Here is a 21,883-nt window from a genome sequence, read left to right as displayed (position 1 = left end):
GGGACAAGGAGATGGCAGATGAAAAAAAGAGTATTTTGTATCAGTCTTCCCTGTAGAAGACACTAGCAGTGTGCCAGATGTTGAAGGCTGTGAGGGAAGAGAAGTGAGTGCAGTTACTATTACAAGGTAGAAGGTGCTCAAACAGCTGAAAGACCTAAGGGTACATATGTCATCCAGAACCAGATGAACTGCACGCTAGGGTTCTGAGGAAGGTAGCAGTAGAAATTGTGGAGGCATTAATAATGATCTTTCAAAAATCATTGGACGCAGGCATGGTGGCAGAGAACAGGAAAATTGCAAATTTTACTCCACTCTTTTAAAAAGGAGGAAGACAGTCGAAAGGAAATTATAGATCAGCTAGCCTGATCTCAGTGGTTGGGAAGATGCTGGAGTCAATTGTTAAAGATTAGGTTACGGAGTACTTGGTGACACAGGACAAGATAGGACAAAGTCAGCATGGTTTATTAAGGGAAAATCTTGCTTGGTGATCCTGTTGGAATTCTTTGAGGAGGTTACAAGTAGGATAGATAAAAGGGATGCAGTGGATGTTGTACATTTGGACTTTCAGAAGACCTTTGACAAGGTGCCACACATGAGGCTGCTTACCAAGTTAAGAACCCATGGTATTACAGTAAAGTTGCTGGCATGGTAAGAGCACTAGCTGATTGGTAGGAGGCAGTGAGTGGAATTAAAAAGATCCTTTTTTGGTTGGCTGCCAGTGACTAGTGGTGGTCCACAGGGGTCGGAATTGGGACCGCTTCTTTTTATGCTGTATATCAATGATTTAAATGATGAAATAGATGCTTTGTTACCAGGTTTGCAGATGATATGAAGATTGGTTGAGGGGCAGGTAGTGTTGAGGAAACAGGTAGGCTGCAGAAGGACTTAGACAGATTAGGAGAATGGGCAAGAAAGTGGCAAATGAAATACAATGTTGGTCATGCACTTTGGTGGTAGAAACAAATGTGCAGACTATTTTTTAAATGGGGAGAAAATCAAAAATCTGAGATGCAAAGGAACTTGGGAGCCCTTATGCAGAACACCCTAAAGGTTAACTTGCAGGTAGAGTTGGTGGTGATGAAGGCAAATGCTATGTTAGCATTCATTTGAAGAAGTCTAGAATACAAGAGCAGAGGTGTGATGCTGAGGCTTTATAAGGCACTGGTGAGGCCTCACCTAGAGTATTGTGAACACTTTTGGGCTCCTCATCTGAGAAAAGATGTGCTCACATTGGAGGGGGTTCAGAGGAGGTTCACAAGGATGATTCTGGGAATGAAAGGGTTATCATATAAGAAAGAAATGATGGCTCTGGGTCGTACTCACTGGAATTTAGTACGATGAGGGCTTTCAAATGTTGAAAGGCCTAGACAGACAATAGACAATAGGTGCAGGACTAGGCCATTTGGCCCTTTGAGCCAGCACCGCCATTCACTGTGATCATGGCTGATCATCCACAATCAGTATCCCGTTCCTGCCTTCTCCCCATATCCCTTGACTCCGCTATCATTAAGAGCTCTATCTAACTCTTTCTTGAAAGCATCCAGAGAATTGGCCTCCACTGACTTCTGAGGTAGAGCATTCCACAGATCCACATCTCTCTGGGTGAAAAAATTTTTCCTCCACTCCATACTAAATGGCCTACCCCTTACTCTCAAACTGTGGCCTCTAGTTCTGGACTCCCCCAACATCGGGAACATGTTTCCTGCCTCTAGTGTGTCCAATCCCTTAATAATCTTATATGTTTCAATCAGATCCCCTCTCATCCTTCTAAATTCCAGTGTATACAAGCCCAGTCGCTCCAATCTTTCAACATATGGCAGTCCCGCCATCCCGGGAATTAACCTCGTGAACCTACGCTGCACTCCCTCAATAGCAAGAATGTCCTTCCTCAAACTTGGAGACCAAAACTATACACAATACTCCAGGTGTAGTCTCACCAGGGCACTGTACAACTGCAGAAGGACCTCTTTGCTCCTATACACAACTCCCTTTGTTATGAAGGCCAACATGCCATTAGCTTTCTTCACCGCCTGCTGTACCTGCATGCTTACTTTCAGTGACTGATGAACAAGGACACCTAGATCTCATTGCACTTCCCCTTTTCCTAACTTGACACCATTCAGATAGTAATCAGCCTTCCTGTTTTTGCCACCAAAGTGGATAACCTCACACTTATCCACGTTAAACTACATCTGCCATGCATCTGCCCACTCACCCAACCTGTCCAAGTCACCCTGCATTCTCATAACATCCTCCGCACATTTCACACTGCCACCCAGCTTTGTGACATCCGCAAATTTGCTAATGTTACTTTTAATTCCCTCATCTAAATCATTAATGTATATTGTAAATAGCTGCGGTCCCAGCACCGAGCCTTGCGGTACCCCACTAATCACTGTCTGCCATTCTGAAAGGGACCCATTAATCCCTACTCTTTGTTTCCTGTCTGCCAACCAATTTTCTATCCATGTTAGTACCCTACCCCCAATACCATGTGCTCTAATTTTGCCCACTAATCTCCTATGTGAGATCTTATCAAAGGCTTTCTGGAAGTCCAGGTACACTACATTCACTGGCTTTCCCTTGTCCATTTTTATAGTTACATCCTCAAAAAATTCCAGAAGATTAGTCAAGCATGATTTCCGCTTCGTAAATCCATGCTGACTCGGACCAATTCTGTTACTGCTATCCAAATGTGCCGCTATTTCGTTTTTTATAATTGACTCCAGCATCTTCCCCACCACTGATGTCAGGCTAACTGGTCTATAATTCCCTGTTTTCTCTCTCCCTCCTTTCTTAAACCGTGGGATAACATTAGCTACCCTCCAGTCCTCAGGAACTGATCCTGAATCTATAGAACATTGGGAAATGATTACCAATGCATCTACGATTTCTAGAGCCACCTTCTTGAGTACCCTGGGGTGCAGACCATCAGGCCCTGGGGATTTATCAGCCTTTAGTCCATCAGTCTATCCAACACCATTTTCTGCCTAATGTGAATTTCCTTCAGTTCCTCCGTTACCCTAGGTCCTCTGGCCAGTATTACATCTGGAGGTTGTTTGTGTCTTCTGTAGTAAAGACAGATCCAAAGTACCTGTTCAACTCCTCTGCCATTTCCTTGTTCCCCATAATAAATACACCTGTTTCTGTCTTCAAGGGCCCAACTTTGGTCTTAACTAATTTTTTCCTCTTCACATACCTAAAGAAGCTTTTACTATCCTCCTTTATATTCTTGGCTAGATTACCTTCGTATCTCATCTTTTCTCTCCGTATTGCCTTTTTAGTTATCCTCTGTTGCTCTTTAAAAGTTTCCCAATCCTCTGGCTTCCTGCTCATCTTTGCTCTGTGATACTTTTTCTCTTTCATTTTTATACCGTCCTTGACTTCCCTTGTCAGCCACGGTCACCCCTTACTCCCCTTAGAATCTTTCTTCCTCTTTGGAATGAACTGATCCTGCACCTTCTGCATTATTCCCAGAAATACCTGCCATTGTTGTTCCACTGTCATCCCTGCTAGGGTATCTTTCCAGTCAACTCTGGCCAGCTCCTCCCTCATTGCTCCATAGTCCCTTTTGTTCAACTGTAATACTGACACTTCTGATTTTCCCTTCTCCCTCTCAGATTGTAGATTAAAACTTATCATATTATGGTCACTATCTCCTAATGGCTCCTTTACCTTGAGTTCCCTTATCAAATCCGGTTCATTACACAACACTAAATCCAGAATTGCCTTCTCCCTGGTAGGCTCCAGTACAAGCTGCTCTAAGAATCCATCTCAGAGTAGATGTGGAAAGGATGTTTTCCATGGCGGGGGAGTCTAGGACAAGAGGGCACAGCGTCAGGATAGATGGGCGTCCATTTAAAAACAGAGATATGAAGAAATTTCTTCAGCCAGAGTGTGGTGAATTTATAGAATTTGTTACCACAATCATTGGGTGTATTTAAGGCAGAGCTTGATAGACTCTTGATTGAACATGGCATCAAAGGTTATGGGGAGAAGGCTGGAGTGTTGGGGCTGAGGAAGGGGAGAAAAGGATCAGCCATGATTGAATGGTGGAGCAGACCTGATGGGCCAAATGGCCTAATTCTGCTTCTATGTCTTATGGACTTATGGATAGAGGAAAAAATCCTCATATCAATGATTTCACAATTATCTATAACTTCTAAAACAGTTTACATTTATTTTGGAATGCATAAAAGGTGGCAATTATTTGTATCAGGATGCTTCAATTTGATATGGATGGGATTTTTAAAAATAAATAATGTAAATTGAAGTATAAGTCTCAACCTGGACACCAGCCATAACACCCTTGTGCTCTAATATCTCTTACAACTGCTTCAACAGCAATCTGAATATCAGATTAACATCTCCTCTGATAGTCAGCCTCTCCAGAAGGTAACCTTGCCTTAAAAGTTCAGTTGACAGCACTTTTGCTGTTGAGTTAGGAGGTTAAGGCTGATCCCTTATCCTATCACCAGATTTCTGTCCTAATCCTATATCCCACAATTCCCTTAATATCAAAAAGGTTCCAATGATCTCTTGCTTGAACATGGCCAGTAATTGAGCTTCCACAGTCCTTGTGCATACAGAATTCCACACATTCACACCATACAGGTGAAGAAATGTCTTCTCATCTAACTCCTGTGAAGAAGTGTCTTCTCATCTAACTCCTGAATGGCTGACCTCTTATTTTGAAACCTTGATCCCTGATTTTAATTTCCTAGCCAGGGGAAACATCAGAACTACATCTGCCTTTTCAAGACCCTCAAGCATTCTGTCTGGTTCAATGAGATCATTCTCATTTCTCAAGAGAGTCTAGGCTCACGCTGTTTAATTTCTCCTCATTCTGCTCTATTTCTCATTTTCTTATGAACTTACCTCCAGCAAGTTTCCCACTGCATTGGAGGTCAAGGTCACAGGACAAAAGACAAACCATTCAAACTACTATGTTTTCATTCCAAAACCAAGGCAAACCCAATTTCCGTCATTGAACAGTGGTATTCAATCAACATTTGCAAGTGTATATATTCAACGACTGAAGTCCCCATCATGGTCAATTCATGCACTGTATGATAGAAGGGGCCATACACTAAACGCTTGCAATATAAAATTCCCTCTATGAACTTGCCTCTGGTATACTACTCTGACAATAAAGGTTCATAAATAGACCCTAGAAACTCTTCCACTATTTCTTAGGAGTCACCTCTGCACCAAAGCAGACATTAAATATGAAATTCACCATCACCTTCAATCCATCACCACAGCCTTTGACTGCCTAAGGAAAATAGTGCATAAAGATCAACACCTCCAACTGTTTACAAGCTGATAGCCTAGCGATCATCAGAGACCCATGCCTTTCTCTACAGTTTATGATCTCAACTGTTCACAGTAGACACTTGAAAACAGAGTAATCTAATACCGATGTTGTCTTCACAAAGTCAATCATATCCACTGGTAGGATAAAAAGAAACATCAGCATCTTCTTCCAGGCCAAAATCCCCTACATTAATAACCTAGTTACTCTGATGGGCTGGGATTGTCATTGTTTTGCATCACAGCTGACTCCTTTACTCTATTTTGATACAGAAAGAGATTACCAGTTGAATAGCGAAAAAAAAATAATGTCCTCAAAGGCTCCTTGTAAAACATGGGCTCCTGGGAATCATTGGTCCATGACCATTCAAATGGAAAAGAAAAACTTTGTGAGATAGCATTGAGATTCCTGAATGCATTTGTCAGGAGCACAAAGAAGCATAGCGTAAAAGGCAGAAAGTGGGCACCTCCTCCCAAACTACCAATCAATCTGCCTCATAAAGTACCACTTGTTTCACATCAGAGAGAGGCTAGAATACCACAGCACTTCAGAACCCATAGTGGTACCAAGGTAGCCTCAACCCTAATAACTGGCTAAGAAGGGTATTATACCAATTTTCTTTAATGATATTAGTTGTGCATTTTCTACATTGCATTAGCTTTTACACTTTTGAAGTTTCTCAATGTGTGTGAGGGGTTTTGGAATATGGGTAAGATGATATATGCCATATTAATGCTATTTTTGCAATAAATTATGTTCTGTTTGCTGTGTAATAAAATTATCCTAATCTTGGTACTTCAGTAAAATACAAGCATATTAGTATATCATTAATTATGCAATTTACTCAGAATGCAGGGTGTTATTGTTGGAACCTTGGCACTTACGCATTAGAATTTTAGAATAAAACTTGTTCTATGATGGAGGGATAGTAATTTGATCTGTAAGCCAAGGGTAGACAGTGAACAAACACAAGAGCTACCCTACAGGAAAAATTTATGGAGAGTGACAGCTGAAACATAATAGACTACAATCACTCATCTTCTAATAACCAACATTTTCAAAGGGTTGGAACATGCATCTCCCTCGCCTTGGTAACAGTGAAGACACCAAACCTGGGCACTATATACTTCTTAATTGGAAGTCTTTAGTGGAGACTGCTGTATTGTAATAAATAACAGAAAAATATTTTTAACTGCTTAATAACTACTTCATCTAGTTTGACAGTTCGAAGCACAGGTCAAATGTACTTTGACCTCACATTGGATGCAGCTGACCTAGCATCAAATCATGCAAAGAGGTTTATTATTTTGCGATAGGCACTGATGTAATTCAGATAGGAATTTGGTGTGTGACTAGAACTCTTTGATCAAAATCAAAAGAAACAGCATGTTGTTCAAAAATACAATCAGTATATTAAATAAATAGTTAAATACTGTATCGCAAAGTTATTATTTTTAATGATAAGTTAGAATGAATGTGACTTGAAGAATAAACTCAGAAATCTCAGATTTCGTTTTCTGTAGCCAACCTACAATGCACAGGTTGAATTTGTACTATTGAGCCTGCTAGGACTAAATGGCTGAGTAGTACAGCAGATGCACATCTGTGCAAGGCTTTTTAAAAGTGGTAAATTATGATTGATGAGCCCAACAATCAAGTAACATTATCAGGGATACTCGCTGCTTCAGTCCTTTGGTGACATCATCGGGGTCAGACAAAAATTATGTTAGCATTGAACACTTAGTTCTAATAAGGTTACATGAATAAAGCTCTGGGAAATGTCTACAGCCCAGTGCAGGCAGATTTCTCTCTTACCATTCTGTTAATACGAACAAAATCCTCTGGCTTCTTTGCCCATAGTGGAAGCTCAACATCAGAAACAACTGCTCCATCCTCTCGGATGCCAAGATTGTAATTATTACTGTTCACAAACATTTCAGGTAAATAGTAGAATTCTGGAATTAGTTCCTGGTTAAGAAAGAGACAAAAGAGAAATAGTTGAATAACAGATTTCACAATTTCTTTATGAGCATAAACCATTTCAATTATCACAATTATGTTTAGATACAACTGATCAGATCATTAGGAAAACCAGACCATATTGAATAATATGTTAACAAATATACAGACCAAAAGAAATTGCCCAATCTGATGAACTGATTTGTGCAATAAAATGTATTACAAGTGTCTAATTAAGAGATGTTCTATCAGTTGATTCTATATATATATAGACTAGTCTCTTATAGACTGGTACACTTTTTTGACAATATCTACTCAATCATTCTTAGCATCTTTTTCTCACTTCTCCTCTAATATTACCCTCCTTGAATACTGCAGCTTGTGTTGACTCCTTCAATAGTAATGCCATGAGAAATTGATTAATATACTGTGCTATTCACAGTAATGATAATTAAATCTGGGTATAATTTCAGCACACTGGTGGAAACACAGGGCATCGGAGTTCTTAAGAGTTCGATTTTGGCATCCTCTGTTAGAAAGTCTGTACCTTCTTCCTGTGTGCACATGGGTTTCCCCTGGGTAGTTTCCTCCCACCTAGTAGGTTAATTGTTCACTGTAAATTGTCCTGTGATTAGGCCAGGATTAAATAGGTGGGTTGCCGGACGGCGTAACTCGTTGGGCTGGAAGGGCCTGACCTGCACTGTGTTTCCAAATAAATAAATTAAAAATACCAACATTTGACATGTAAGCAGGCCTCCTGTTCTAAAGTGAACCTCTTATTATGGATATCCTCTCTGTGCAGAAAACTCATCACATGCCATCAGACATATATTCTCAAAATCTAAAAGGAGATTAAATTTAATTGCTAATTAGCAATATATTTTTACATTAAAATGTTAAAAGGAAACTTGAAATTAGCATTTTGCAATACAAGTTTTATGAATCAGAAGTTGTTGTAAAAGCTTCCATATAATTACCAAAGAAATATTCACCACAAAGCTATTTCATAATTTAAATTTCTACTTCTAGCAGCACAGAAAACACACAATGCAATTCTTGAACTTATGAGCATTCAAAATACCATGAATTTAAAATAAAACATTCACTGTTCATAATCTACAAGACAATTGATATCAAATTTTCTGGCAAAATTACTTCAAAGTAAATGAGTTAGCATTGACTTTTGCCCATCAAATGTAAAGTTAACATTACCAGTATCATTGGTAGAGTATATAATAATTGTTGTAATGTTGAGGTATATCACTTTACAGACAATAATGTGTACCACATTGTGCAGATCATGAAATGAAGATAACAAGATATAACAGGAAGATAAAACAAAGAAGAGAATTAGAGAAAGGCCCCATGTAGATGCATAAGCCAACAACCTCATTGATGACAGAATCCAGACCATGAGTGCAAAATAATCCGTAATTATCTTTATGCTGATGTGTTGAACAGATAATTCCTTTTGATCCCGCTATCACAGGTGACAGCCATTATGATTCACTTCATATATCAAGAAATTACTAAATGCACTGAATATAAGGGAAGCTATAAACTAATAAATAACAACCAACATTCACATAAGAACATAAGAAATAGGAGCAGGAACAGGTCATCTGAGTCCACAGGCCCATTCTTCCACTCAACAAGATTATGCCTGAACTTTCACCTCAACACCATTTGCCATCCTATTTTCCTAACCCTCAAGCAAACTATTCATCTGTTTTCACAGCTCTGCAGGGGAGACAAATCCAAAGATATACCACGCTTTGGGTGAAGAAATGTTTCTTCATCTCAATTCCAAATGGTCCATCCTTATTTTGAGCCGCAACACTTAGTTCTAGATTCTTTAGACATGGGAAATATCCTCCCATGGGCCTGTTAAAATATGAATCATATTACACAAGTTCTAAGAATGAACAATTCTTAAGAGTTATTATCAAATCAGTTTCTCTTGATAGGCAATAGCCATCACACGAGCATCAACATCGTGAGGGGGAGAGAACGATGTGTGGTGGGTGGGTGTGGATGCATAACTATTAACCAGAAATTTAACTGAAATGTGTCTCTCAACTCTTCAAACTCCTAATATTTTTCTATGATTTACAAGATGCAGAAAAAACTGCAGGCTTAATCTGCCATTCAATCTTCGCTGATTTATCTTCCCTCTTGAGCCCATTCTCTTTCCTTTTCCCCATAATCTTTGGCACCCTTGCTAATAAAGAACAGATCAATTACTGCTTTAAACATATCCAGTGACTCGGCCTCCTCAGCTGTCTGTGACAATGAGATTCACTAATTTCTGGCTAAAGAAATTTCTTCTCATCTCTGTTCTAAAGAATGTCCTATTCCGATGCTATGCCCTCTGGTCCTAGACTCTGCTATTATTGGTAACATCCTCTCCAAATCCACTCTTGGTAGGCCTTTCAATATATGGTAGGTTTCAATGAGATTCTACCCTCCCCCTCATTCTTCCAAACTCCTGTGAGTATAGGCAGAGCCATGAAATGCTCATCATACATTAACCCCATCATTCCTAGGATCATTCTTGTAAACCTCTTTTTGGACCCTCTCCAATGCCAGCAAATGCTTTTTTAGATATGGGGCCCAAAACATCTCTCAATACTTCAAATGTGGTCTCTTTCAGAACCCTGTGTGTAGTCCATCTAGTCCAGGTTATGATCTACCTTCAGTCCATTCAGCTTCCAAAGCATTTTCTCCTCAGTGGTAGTGACTACAGTCACTTCTGCCTCCTGACACTTTTGAATTTCTGGTATGTTGCTGGTGCATTCCACCATGAATCCTGACACAAAATACTCTTTCAGTTGAACTGCCATTTCTTTGTCTCTCATTATTACTTCTCCAGTGGTCCGATGCTTACTCTTACTTCTCTTTTACTATTTACATATCTGAAAAGTAACTTTTGTTATCCTCTTTTATGTTATTGGCTAGCTTGACTTCATATTTCATCTTTTCTCTCCTTATCACCCATTTTTAGTCAGATTCTGTTGGTTTTTAAAGGCTTCCCAATCCTCTAGCTTCTCACTAATTTTTGCTATATTCTATGCCCCCTCTTTTAGCTCGTTCACAGCGCCCAGATGTGATCTTCCAACCACAAACCTGTGATGACCACATTTTATCTTCCAATTTCTTACTGTGCTACAGAATCATCTATCTTATTGTGTGCATTCTGATACAACAGCTTCAGTCCTGGATTCACCACCCTTCTTCTCAATTTTATCTCCATGTTGCATGAAATTTAAGTTTTATCACTTTCTAAAGTATTTGTCTTATTGTTTATTCTGGAGACTTCAGTAACCTCTCCTGCACTCTCCTTCAGTTTTTACTTTATCCGTAGTTTTCAAAGCTGTTGAACCCACCCATGCTATTTAGTTAAAGTCCTAACAACAGCCTCAGTTATGCGATTTGCCAGCATGGTTCAAATGGAGTCTGTCATATCAGAACAGCTCCCTCCTTCTCCAATACTAGTCCCAATGCCCACAAATCCAAAGACGTACCAGTTAACTGGTCATTATAAATTGTCCCACGATGAGGTTAGGGTTACGTTGGGATTATCAGTGATTGCTGGGTGGTATAGTTCAAAGGGCCAGAAGGGCCTATTCCACTCTGTACCTCTAAATAAATAAATAAAATTCAAACCCATTTCTCCCACATCAATCTTTAAGCCACACATTTCCCTGATCTTTTTTGTTCCGCATTTTAACTTAGTTCCTAGCTTCTCAAATTCCCTCAACAGAACGTCTTTCCTTGTTCTTCCTATGTTGTTGGTATCATATGGACCAGAGCAACTGGATCTTTCCCTTCCCACTCCAAATTGCTCCGCAGGTCAGGCGAGGCGTCCTAAACCTGGGTACCAGGCAGGCAACACAGCCTCTGGGACTCTTGATCCTGGTGACAGACTATTATGTCTATTCCTCTGATTATGATTATTCCTCTGATCCCCAAAGTAACTGCATTTTTCTTCTTCCACGCCCCCCCCACCCCTTAAATGGCTCCATGAACCATGGTGCTACGGTTAGATTGCTCATTCTTTCTACAGCCTCAACTCTCATCCTCACAAGGAGCATCAATCTCAGACTTGTTGGGCAAGCTCAAGGGCTGAGGCTCTTCCAGCACTAACTTTTGGATCTCCAAACATGTCTCACTCGCAATCACACCCTCCTATCCCTGGCCACAAACTGAATTTGAAATAATTAATTTAATGGGACACAACATCTAAGTAATTCTTACCCTCCCTGAAGTATCAGAGCTTAGATTCTAGGCCATCAACTTTGAAACTGATTTCCTTGAGCAAACAACACTTTTGCAGATGTGGTCATCGGGAACCACCGTGGGGTCCACCAGCTTTCACATCATGCAGATGAAACTCGTCAACTGATCCTGCATCCCTATTTTATTTAATTTGTTGCAATTTGGCATTTTTTTAGTTAACTAACCTGCACTTCCTTGCCAAAACCTCTCAGGCCAAAGCCTCCGACCACAGACTCTTATACTGGCCCACTCACAGAATGGCCAACCTAAAATGGCCTCCTGAACTTGGCTTCTGCTTCTTCTTGCTGAAGCCTCTTGAGTAAAAGCCACAATTCCCTATTCTATCACAATCCACTCCAACAAAGGCCACTCTGCTTAACCTAACTTCTTTTTATTGGCCCTTGATAAGCAATAACCCAATCAAACGCAAACTCAGCAGAAAGTCTGGACAGATCCCGCTTGCCTTTTAAATCTGGCACTACTCATGACAAGTGGAAGTGGACTTAAAGATGAAACCAATAATACACTGACTTCAGCTGGACTGTTCTTAATATGAGCCCCAGCCATCTAGGCTAACTGGCTGAGAGGCATCAGAAGGCACACAGTGGACTGATGAGGTTGAGAATGCTAATATTTGGAAAGAGAACAGTAGCAAATAATTTTTCCTGTTCATGAGGGTTATACTTCACAATCCTACTAACTAGAGGGCTATGTGGCAGGGAAATTCTAGGCTGTTTCTAGAGTAGGTTACATGGTCGGCACAACATTGTGGGCCGATGGGCCTGTAAGGTGTTGTAGATCTCTATGTTTCTATGTTTAACTTCTCTGAAAACAGATCAATTAAATGACATTGTACTCTTAAAGTTATTTTGGTTTCCAGGACTACAGTCTGAACTTGCAAGTTTGAGCTTCCACATAACAACCATATGTTGGGTACCTTCTGCCTGTGTTATGGTGGTATCTGATATCTCAACCATCAGACACTGGTGGACTAAGCCTGCATATCCTAAAACAAAGCCAGCTGCCTTTATTATCAAGGAAAGGATAAGTACTTGGCTCACTGCAAAGACTTGTACAACACAGAGGCTGGACCGGTCTATGCCCTTTGACATTTCACACAGACCTTCAATCAAGCCTGCCATTCTCCAGTGTGCATGGCTGTCAGACTTCATCCATGGGTTGGCCCTGTGAAGATGATGTTCATAATCTCATCTATCTGTGAGCTGCAGAAAAGCGCCATAATATGCTGGCTTCAGTCTGCATTATCTTGATGTGAGCAGCAGCTAAATATATCTAAATGAATTGCTAAATTACGTGAGTGGTTAAAAAAGTGATCTTCTTTGGGATGTATCTATCCTGTGCCTTCTGAATTGCTTCCAGAAACTCCAGCCATTGCTGCTCTGATGTCATCCCTGCTGGTGTCCCCTTCCAATCAATTTTGGCCAGCTTTTTTCTGATGCCTCTGTAATTCCCTTTCCTCCACTGTAATATTGATACATCTGACTTCAGTTTCTCTTTCTCAAATTGCAGGATGAATTCTATCATATTATGATCACTGGCACCTAAGACTTCCTTTACCCTAAGCTCTCTAATCAATTCCAGTTCATTGTACAACACCCAACCCAGAATAGCTGATCCCCTAGTGGGCTCAACCACAAACTGCTCTAAAAAGCCATCTTGTAGGCATTCTACAAATTTCCTCTCTTGGGATCCAATGCCACAAATCACACCTCTTGGGATCCAACACCAACCTGATTTTCCCAATCTACTTGCATATTGAAACCTCCCGTGACTATCGTAACATTGCCCTTTTCACGTGCATTATCTATCTCCTGTTGTAATTTGTAGGCCAGATCTTTGCCACTGTTCAGAGGTTTGTATATAACTCCCATCAGGGTCTTTTTATCCTTGTGGTTTCTTATCTCTACGCACAATGATTCTGCACTTTCCAATCTAATGTAACCTCTTTCTAAGGATTTGATTTAATTTTTAACCAACAGAGCCACACCATCGCCACTGCCTACCTGTCTGTCCTTTCGATACAATGCATTAAGCTTCCAGCCACAATCTTCTTTCAGCAACAATTCGGTGATGCTCACATCATCATACATGCCAACACAAGATAATCTGCAGATGCTGGGGTCAAAGCAACACTCACAACACGCTGGAGGAACTCAGCAGGTCGGGCAGCATCCGTGGAAAAGATCAGGCGACGTTTCGGGCCGGTCCTGACGAAGGGTTCCGGCCCGAAACGTCGACTGATCTTTTCCACTTTTTCCATAATGCTGAGTGAAGCAACCAGTGCACTGGAGATAACTCACATTCTCTTCTTTGGCACCATGAAATGGAAACATTTAATTTATCTTACAGCAGAAGAATTCTGGGTTTAGTGTTTCTTCTGAAAGGTGGAACCTTTGATAGCACAGCACTACTTCAGCAATGCAATGGATTGCCAGCAAGATTTTCAAGATTCAAGTTTATTTATTAAGTGTATATTGAAACATACAGTGAAATGCATCATTTGTGTTAACAACCATAGTTCTCAAGTATCTGCTGGAGGTAGCCGCACAATGCTTGGTAGAATGACATGGAACACAACAAAACAACAACAATAAAACAAGCCCCACTCCTCTCTCTCACCCATGCACATTTACTGTACACACCTCTAGCCCCAAAAGAGGCCGTCTTCTTTGGTGTTCTGTGGTTCAGATTCGTACTTGGATTTGGACTCAGACACTAAGACATTGCAGAGGTTCGCAGACCCAGGATTCTGGCCAAAAGGTCTCAAATTTCAGATTTCTGATTCAACCCCTGGGCTTTGATCTTTAGCATTGACCCAAGTATCCACCGACCACTAAACACCAGGTCCTAAACTACGAACCTGCCAATGAAGAACCCTAAACACTTGGCCTCGAACTCTGATCTCAATTTTTTGTGAACCCAGGAGTTCTTCCTGCCTACATAGAACTCGGACTCCGGAACCCATGACAACTTACTGACCCCAGGTGGGGGGTGCCGGGGGGACACCAGCATTCATCCACGCTGGTCTGCTGGTCCAATATCTGACTGGACATTCTGGCCTGGCCCACCGATGTCCAATGTCAATGTTCTAGGTCTTCAAACAGGGTGCAGAGGTTTAAGACTCCAGCCTGTCCTCTATTTTCACATTTCCCCTGTCCCTCAACTCTAATGTGACCTGTAACACCCCTCTCTGTCCCCTAAACTATCCCCATAAACCCAAAATATACTGAAAAAAACACTAAAGCTGAGCCATGACCTCAACAGAGGTCACATATCTGCACCATCTTGAACAGATTTCATCTTCAAGTCTCAGAACTCTACAGCAAGGGTGCATGTAACTGGAGCATAGCTGATAGCTTCAGGGTGCTAAAAGCCACTTTGATGCACATAGAAAAGTTGTAAAACTAGAAATTAGAGTTTACTTATTAACTGCAGCAACATAGAGAACTAAAACTTACAACAGTAATATGCTTTTTAACAAATCACATCATAATCCATTAATAAACCATTTTGTTTATGCTCTCTTATTTGTCATAATTTAATTTGCTTCACTTTTTACCATCTTCAGAAAAGTGCAGTAATCACCACTAAAATGATCATCCTGATTTCAATTAAACACATCTGAAATATAAACATACTGCAGTTTTCCTTTACTAATATGCTAACAAGATCCAGCTTTAAAAAAATACAGCCTGAAGCCTCCAATTTCACAAATCCTAGCAACAGATTAAATTCACCAGATTACATCGTTACAAGCATTAAGGCACCGAAATGTGTAACATGATCAAAATGGATGACACTCTTCTTGAAATCTGATTCTAAGTCGGCTTTTCTCAGGGCACGGGGGTAGAAAAATGTAAAAAAAAATCACTACAGTCACTAAAGTAACCAATTAAATTTGATACTTCAGTCCTCTAATGTGCCAGGAATATGATGTAAGAAAGGCTTTCTTAATTATTAGAAACAAAATAGCTTCCTCCAGCTTTCCTACAAAGGATCTATTTATCACAATGAAAATATAGTTAGTTTAAATTAATCACATAAACTCTCTTTATTACCATTTAATGCACATTTTTCCTTCATATAACATTAGGTGATATTCAATAACATGTGAAATAAGTCAAAGCTCCAGGTCAGGTATACATTATGAATATTCTACTAACATAAGATTTTGTCAAACTCGGTTTAAGAACAGGGATGGTCAGGGAAAGAAAAAGGACATATAACTAAATTAAACAAATTAAATTTATGAGAAGTGTCAACAAAGAATATTTAGCTACACAAGTGACTTTAACTAATATTTAATATTACATTCTACTATTACCATAACACATTGTTATTATGGCTGTACAATGAAACAAAATCCTAAACATATGTTTCCACTTCTCTAATTTACTGCAAACTTTTAAAAATGCCATATTTTTCTAGCTTCTCTTCCCTTGCAACCCATTAACTCTGGAAAATACCATTATGGACTGGCAAATCATTCAGAAACCCTCTCCATCAACTGTGTTAATTCCACAGATTTAATGGCATTTTGTGAAACTGGCGAAGCCAACAGAGGCTTTGACAACATAGCAATTACCTTGAAAAGCTTTTTTTAAACTATAAAAGAAATGATGCCTGCATTGTGTTCCCTTGCTAGTTATTACATTTAAAAAAAATCAGTATGAAGCCAACTGGTCCAGCTAAGGTCTTTTCTGGGTGAATTGTTTCCTGAAAGGTCATCTTACTAACAGCCACTCTTTTCCCAGCTTGCACTCATTACCACAGAAGGAGACCAGGATTAATAAAGAAAGACTGTAAAACATAGACTCTTGCCCAATTTTGGGATCTGGAAGATCGAATTTCAAATAATTCTTTTGATCAGATTCCAGAATTACCTGTAATTTCAATCAATATAATCATAAAAACATGTACACATATGTACACTAAAATATTTATGCACAATTGTTATTTTCACAATCCATCTGAAATGCACAAACAGGACAAACACATAAAGAAACATACTTAAGATGGATGCAGTGATTTACAACATCACTGGACACAGGCAGCAAATGACAAGAAAAAGGCTTAAGGAACAAGCTGCATTTAAAATAAACTTGTCATAAATGGTTAATTAACTGCCTGAGGCAAGTTACCATTGGACTGAACTACAACAATATGACACATTGAGGACAAATGCCATTCCAGCTGTGTTTTGTTGCAATGGGAAAAAATATTAAATCAACACCAGCAGGACCATAATAATTTTATACCTTTCTTGTATGTAGTTCATATTTTAATGACATTTATATGGTGGCAGATTTTCCACTTAAAAGCTGTCAAATCTGCTCTGGCTTTAAAGTACTCAACTGTGGAAGCCTGGCACTCCAAAACACAGACTTAAATGGAGTCTTCTGCTTCAGCTAAGTGGCAGCCCCTCTGCTACATGGGTGGGCTTCTCATTGAGTCCATTGGGGTGTACAGAGTTCTTTGGTTCCCAACATACAGACTGGGAAGTTTGCCTGCTAAAACTGTATTACTTAAACTGCATTTGCAGCAATTATGAAATGGCAAGTAAAATGTTTGATTAGGTTCAGATAATTTGCAGTTAAATGCATTTAATTGCTTTCAAGCAAATGGAATGATGTTCAGTACTTCCATTACTTACAGCTTAAACTAATTATTGAATGTTTGTCAATCTCAAAGACAGTCACTAATATTCAATGCCAGTTCTCACAATTACTGAACTTGGGATAATCGTCACCAACCATCAAAGCCCGGTGCAATGTTGGACCTTAGCCTCCCCATGCAAGCCTGTGCGATGGAGCTCTCTGAAATAAGTAGCATGATTCAAGCGTAGCTGACTGGTAGCACACCAGTCAGTAGAAGATCAGATTCATTTGTGGTGACTTTGTTTTTACCTTTGCTTTTAGTCAGGCTATACTAAAACTGTGGTATCCATAGCTAAGTAACTCTATTCAAAAGAAACAAGTTTCAGCATGGGAATACTACCACCCACATGTTGTCCTTCAAGGCACACATCACCTTAAACTGAAAATATATTGTTGCTCCTTGTGCCAATGAGAGGCCAAATTACGTTGGGTCCAACTAAGCTCCCCAGCGGATGATATTTCCAAGGTGAGATATCAAAGCCTACTGAAGAAGTGAAGCTAATCTACACTGCCTTTGTATTTAAATAGAATCAGTAAAGACAATGTCTCTGGACTTCAAATTCTACTTTCCTGTTTTAGCAGCAAATCAGTCTGTTTAAGTCTATGACCACTGTATATACTGTAAGTTACAGTATAAAGGAAACAATAACACACTAAAGGATATTGGCAGATTGCATTTTCTTAGAACATACAGAATGTAAAAGGCATTTTAAGAGGCATTTAGACAAGCATGTGACCAGGCAAAGTATCCAATTCCAGGTACGATCTCCTGAAAACCATCTCATGGGCAAAGTGGCAATTCTTGAATAAACTTGAATCACTGAAGGATGCTCAACAAGTATGGCAGGGCTTGAATGCTATTGTCTCTTACAAAGTGAAACCATGCAAAGTAGGTGACAACAAGGCTTTATTTTCCGATGAGCTCAATGCCTTCTACACTCGCTTTGACCATCAAAACACGGAGGAACCTTCACAAGCTCCCACAGCCTTCAATGACCCTGTGATTTCAGTTTAGAGGCCGATATGACAGCATCCTTCAGAAGGGTTTAATCACAAAAAGCATCCGGCCCAGGTGGGGTACCTGGCTAAGTACTAAGGACATGTGCTGATCAACTGGATGGAGTGTTCACCGATATCTTTAACCTCTTGCTTCAGCAGTCTGGGGTACCCATCTGCTTCAAGCAGCCTTTAATTATACTGGTGCCCAAGAAGAATTTGGTATTCTGCCTCAATGACCATTATCCAGTAGCACTTACATCAAATATGATGAAGTGCCTTACTGGTTATTGATGAAACACATCAAATCCTACCTGAGAAACAACTTTGATCTGCCCTCTCCCCCAGCTGCCTATCATCTCCCTCATGGTTCCACATCCTTCTGCTTCCCATTGTGTTTTCCCCTATTCCTTCTTCACCTTTCCTGCCTATCACCTCCCGGCTTGTCCTCCCCCACCCCTTCATCTTTCCCCTTTCTGGTTTTTCACCTGGAACCTACCAGCCTTCTCATTCCCACCCTCCCCCCACCTTCTGTATAGGGCCTCTGCCCCTCCCCTCTTCAGTCCTGATGCAGGGTTCTGGCCCGAAACGTCGACCGATCTTTTCCACAGATGCTGCCCGACCTGCTGAGTTCCTCCAGCGTGTTGTGAGTGTTGCTTTGACCCCAGCATCTGCAGATTATTTTGTGTTTGATCTGCTCCAATTTGCCTACTGGCACTACAGGCCTGTAACAGATGCCATTTCACTGACTCTTTACTCAACCCTGGAACATCTGGACAGCAAAGACGCATACGTCAGAATGTTCGTTATCGATCACAGCTTGGTATTCAATACTATCATCCCCTCAAAACTAATCAGTAAGCTTCAAGACCTAGGCCTCAATACCTCATTTTGCAATTGGATCCTCAATTTCTCAGTCTCCAACCCCAGTCAGATCAGAATGGCAACAACATGTACTCCACAATCTCCATCAGAATAGGGGATTCACAAGGCTTTATGCTTAGCCCCCTGCTCTACTTGTCTGATACTTATAACTGTGAGGCTAAGCACAGCTCCAATGCCATTTTTAAGTTTGCTGACAACACCACTGTCGCAGGCTGGATCAAAGGAGGTGATGAATCAGCATATACGAGGGAGATCGAAAATCCAACTCAGTGATGCTACAAGAACCTCTCATTCAATGTCAACAAGACCAAGGAACTGATTATTGACTTCAGGAGGGAAAAACCAGAGGTTCATGAGCCAGTTCTCATTGGGGGATTAGGGGCGGAGAAGGTCATCAACTTTAAATTCCTCAGTGTTATAATTTCAGAGGATCCGTCCTGGGCCTAGCACGTAAGTATAATTATGCAGAAAGCATGGCTGCACCTCTACTCCCTTAGAAGTTTGCAAAGATTTGGCATGACATCTAAAACTTTGACAAGCTTCTATAGATGTATAATGGAGAGTATATTGACTCGTTGCATCACAGCCTGGTTTGGAAACACCAATGCCCATGAACAGAAAATCCTGGAAAAAATAGTAGATATGCCCAGTCCATCACAGGTAAAGCCCTCCCCATGACTGGGCACATCTACAGGGAGTTATGTTGCAGGAAAGCAGTCTCCATCAACAAGGACCGCACGCCCCCCCCCCCCCCATCTAGACCATGCTCTCTTCTCACTGCTGCCATCAGGATGAGGGCACATTAGCCTCAAGACCCACAGCACCAGGTTTAGGAACAGTTATCTGTTATCAGTTATCATGATAGCCTCAACCATCAAACTCTTGAACCAGTGGGGATATCTTCACTCGCCCTATCGGTGAACTTCACGCAGTAAATGAATTTTAGGATTGTATATGGTGACATATTTGTACTTTGGTAATAAATTTACTTTGCAATTTGAATCGAAGAATATACACTGCATGCAAGCAGATGTGCCGTTTAACTTGGCATAATGGTCAGCACAGCTGGCCATACAGCCTGATCATTTGCTGTATAATTCTACAATCTAAAATAAGGAGCCATAACCTCATAAGAAATAGCAGTAGAAGAACATATTCAGACCACTAAACCTATTCCACCATTTCCTAAGACCCTGGTTAATCTTTTACCTCATACTATTTTCCTGTGGTCTCCTCATATACCTTAGTTGCTATAATTTCCAAGAAAACATCAATGAGTGAACCATCATAACCCTCCAGAGTGCCATAGACACACCACTTTGAGAGAATTGTTTGTCATTTCATTTCCAGATGGGTTATTTTACTACTTTGACTCCTTAGTTTAGAAATCACTCAAGAGAAACATTCACCTCTTACCTACCTTTTCAGATCACTACGAATTCTGCTGGTTCCATCAAGATCATCTCTCATTCTGTCAAACTTTCAAGTTTACCTTCTCACTGTCCCAAGAACTACTGTGATAAATCAAATCTTCACAATATTCCCTCTTTAGCTAGGTCATTGATTTTTTAGGTACGGAGATCAAAACAGTACATAACAATCTAAATATTGCTTCATCTTGGCCCCACATAATTGCACTGAGTTTTTTACACTTGTACTCATATCCACCAGTAAGAAAGGTCTCTTAACTCCTCAGCTTTTTGAGCATCAATGTTTCAGAATATCTCACTACTTAACAGATACTCAGCAATTCTATTTACTTATCATCTTTCCACACTCTGATAATTAGAGTTGCTATTGCCTACTTAATTAGCTTGTGCATATCCCCTGCAGCCTCGTTGCATCGTCATAAAAACTAACTTTCCCACTTAGCTTTGTGTCAGCAGCAAAATTAGAAATACTATATTTGGTTTGCTAAACAAATCATTGATATGTATTGTGTACGGTATGGGCTCAAACAATGATTCCTGCAGCTCTCCATTGATCACAAACTTAATCTTCTCTTTAAAAATCTTTTTATTCTCTGCTTCCATTCTATGTTGATAAATTACTCTAGTCTCATGTATCCTAACCTAATTCACTAGCCTCATGTATCCTAACCAATTCACAAGCCTCCTGTGGGACATTATCTTGATTCTTCTAAAAATTCTAATACAGCACATCCCTCACCTGCTCTACAAGATGCAACCTCAAAAATCTCCGATAGACCAGTCAAGCACGATTTCCATAAATCCATTGGAACTTTGCAGAAAGATATTATTTTCGAAGGAAGTCACGAAACTTCCTGGAGTTAGTGGTTGTACATGGAGTATTATTTTTATTCAATGTTGCACATTACCAAGTAACACAAAGCCAAATTTCAAATGTGTTCTGGCAGTCCACTCTTACACACTATTTCCAATATTAGGGGAAAACGGTATTAATATTCTCACTCCCAACAAATATTAAAATCAATAGGCATTAATGTATGTTCAAGTGTCATTAGGCAGAATGTGATGAAAAGAATAATCCACTTGTTGTGTTTGCATCAATCTATACAAATGAACAAGAACATGTAACATAATAGCCTTAAAATACTTAAAACATTCAGCATTTTACATACCTTCACATCTGAAGTGTCTCTTTGACAATTCCTCCATGATTTTGCGACAGAAGAAAATGTTCGCTCTGGATAATCAAATTTTCCTTCATTTGCATTAAGGAAAAATGTGGTAAATGGCTCCTAAAAAAAGTTATATTTGTGTGAATTTAACTGGTACAGAACTGCAATATA

The 21,883-nt window shown here is 40.0% G+C and overlaps 1 protein-coding gene across 4 annotated transcripts in view; it reads right to left on the bottom strand.

Annotated features, from left to right (window-relative positions):
* Positions 1 to 21,883, bottom strand: part of nbeaa (neurobeachin a) — an 868,656-nt gene that overhangs the window by 93,289 nt on the left and 753,484 nt on the right. For all 4 annotated transcript variants that reach the window (XM_063054331.1, XM_063054330.1, XM_063054328.1 and 1 more), the window contains 2 exons: positions 21,713 to 21,832; positions 7,130 to 7,282 (listed from right to left, as the gene is read on the bottom strand). In XM_063054331.1, coding sequence (XP_062910401.1) covers positions 7,130 to 7,282; positions 21,713 to 21,832 — 273 coding nt within the window. The remainder of the gene's footprint in view (positions 1 to 7,129; positions 7,283 to 21,712; positions 21,833 to 21,883) is intronic.

Source organism: Mobula hypostoma, chromosome 7, assembly GCF_963921235.1.
Source record: "Mobula hypostoma chromosome 7, sMobHyp1.1, whole genome shotgun sequence".
NCBI classification, from domain to species: domain Eukaryota; kingdom Metazoa; phylum Chordata; class Chondrichthyes; order Myliobatiformes; family Myliobatidae; genus Mobula; species Mobula hypostoma.
Note: the sequence above shows the minus strand (reverse complement) of the source record. Positions and strands in the feature narration are given on the sequence as shown.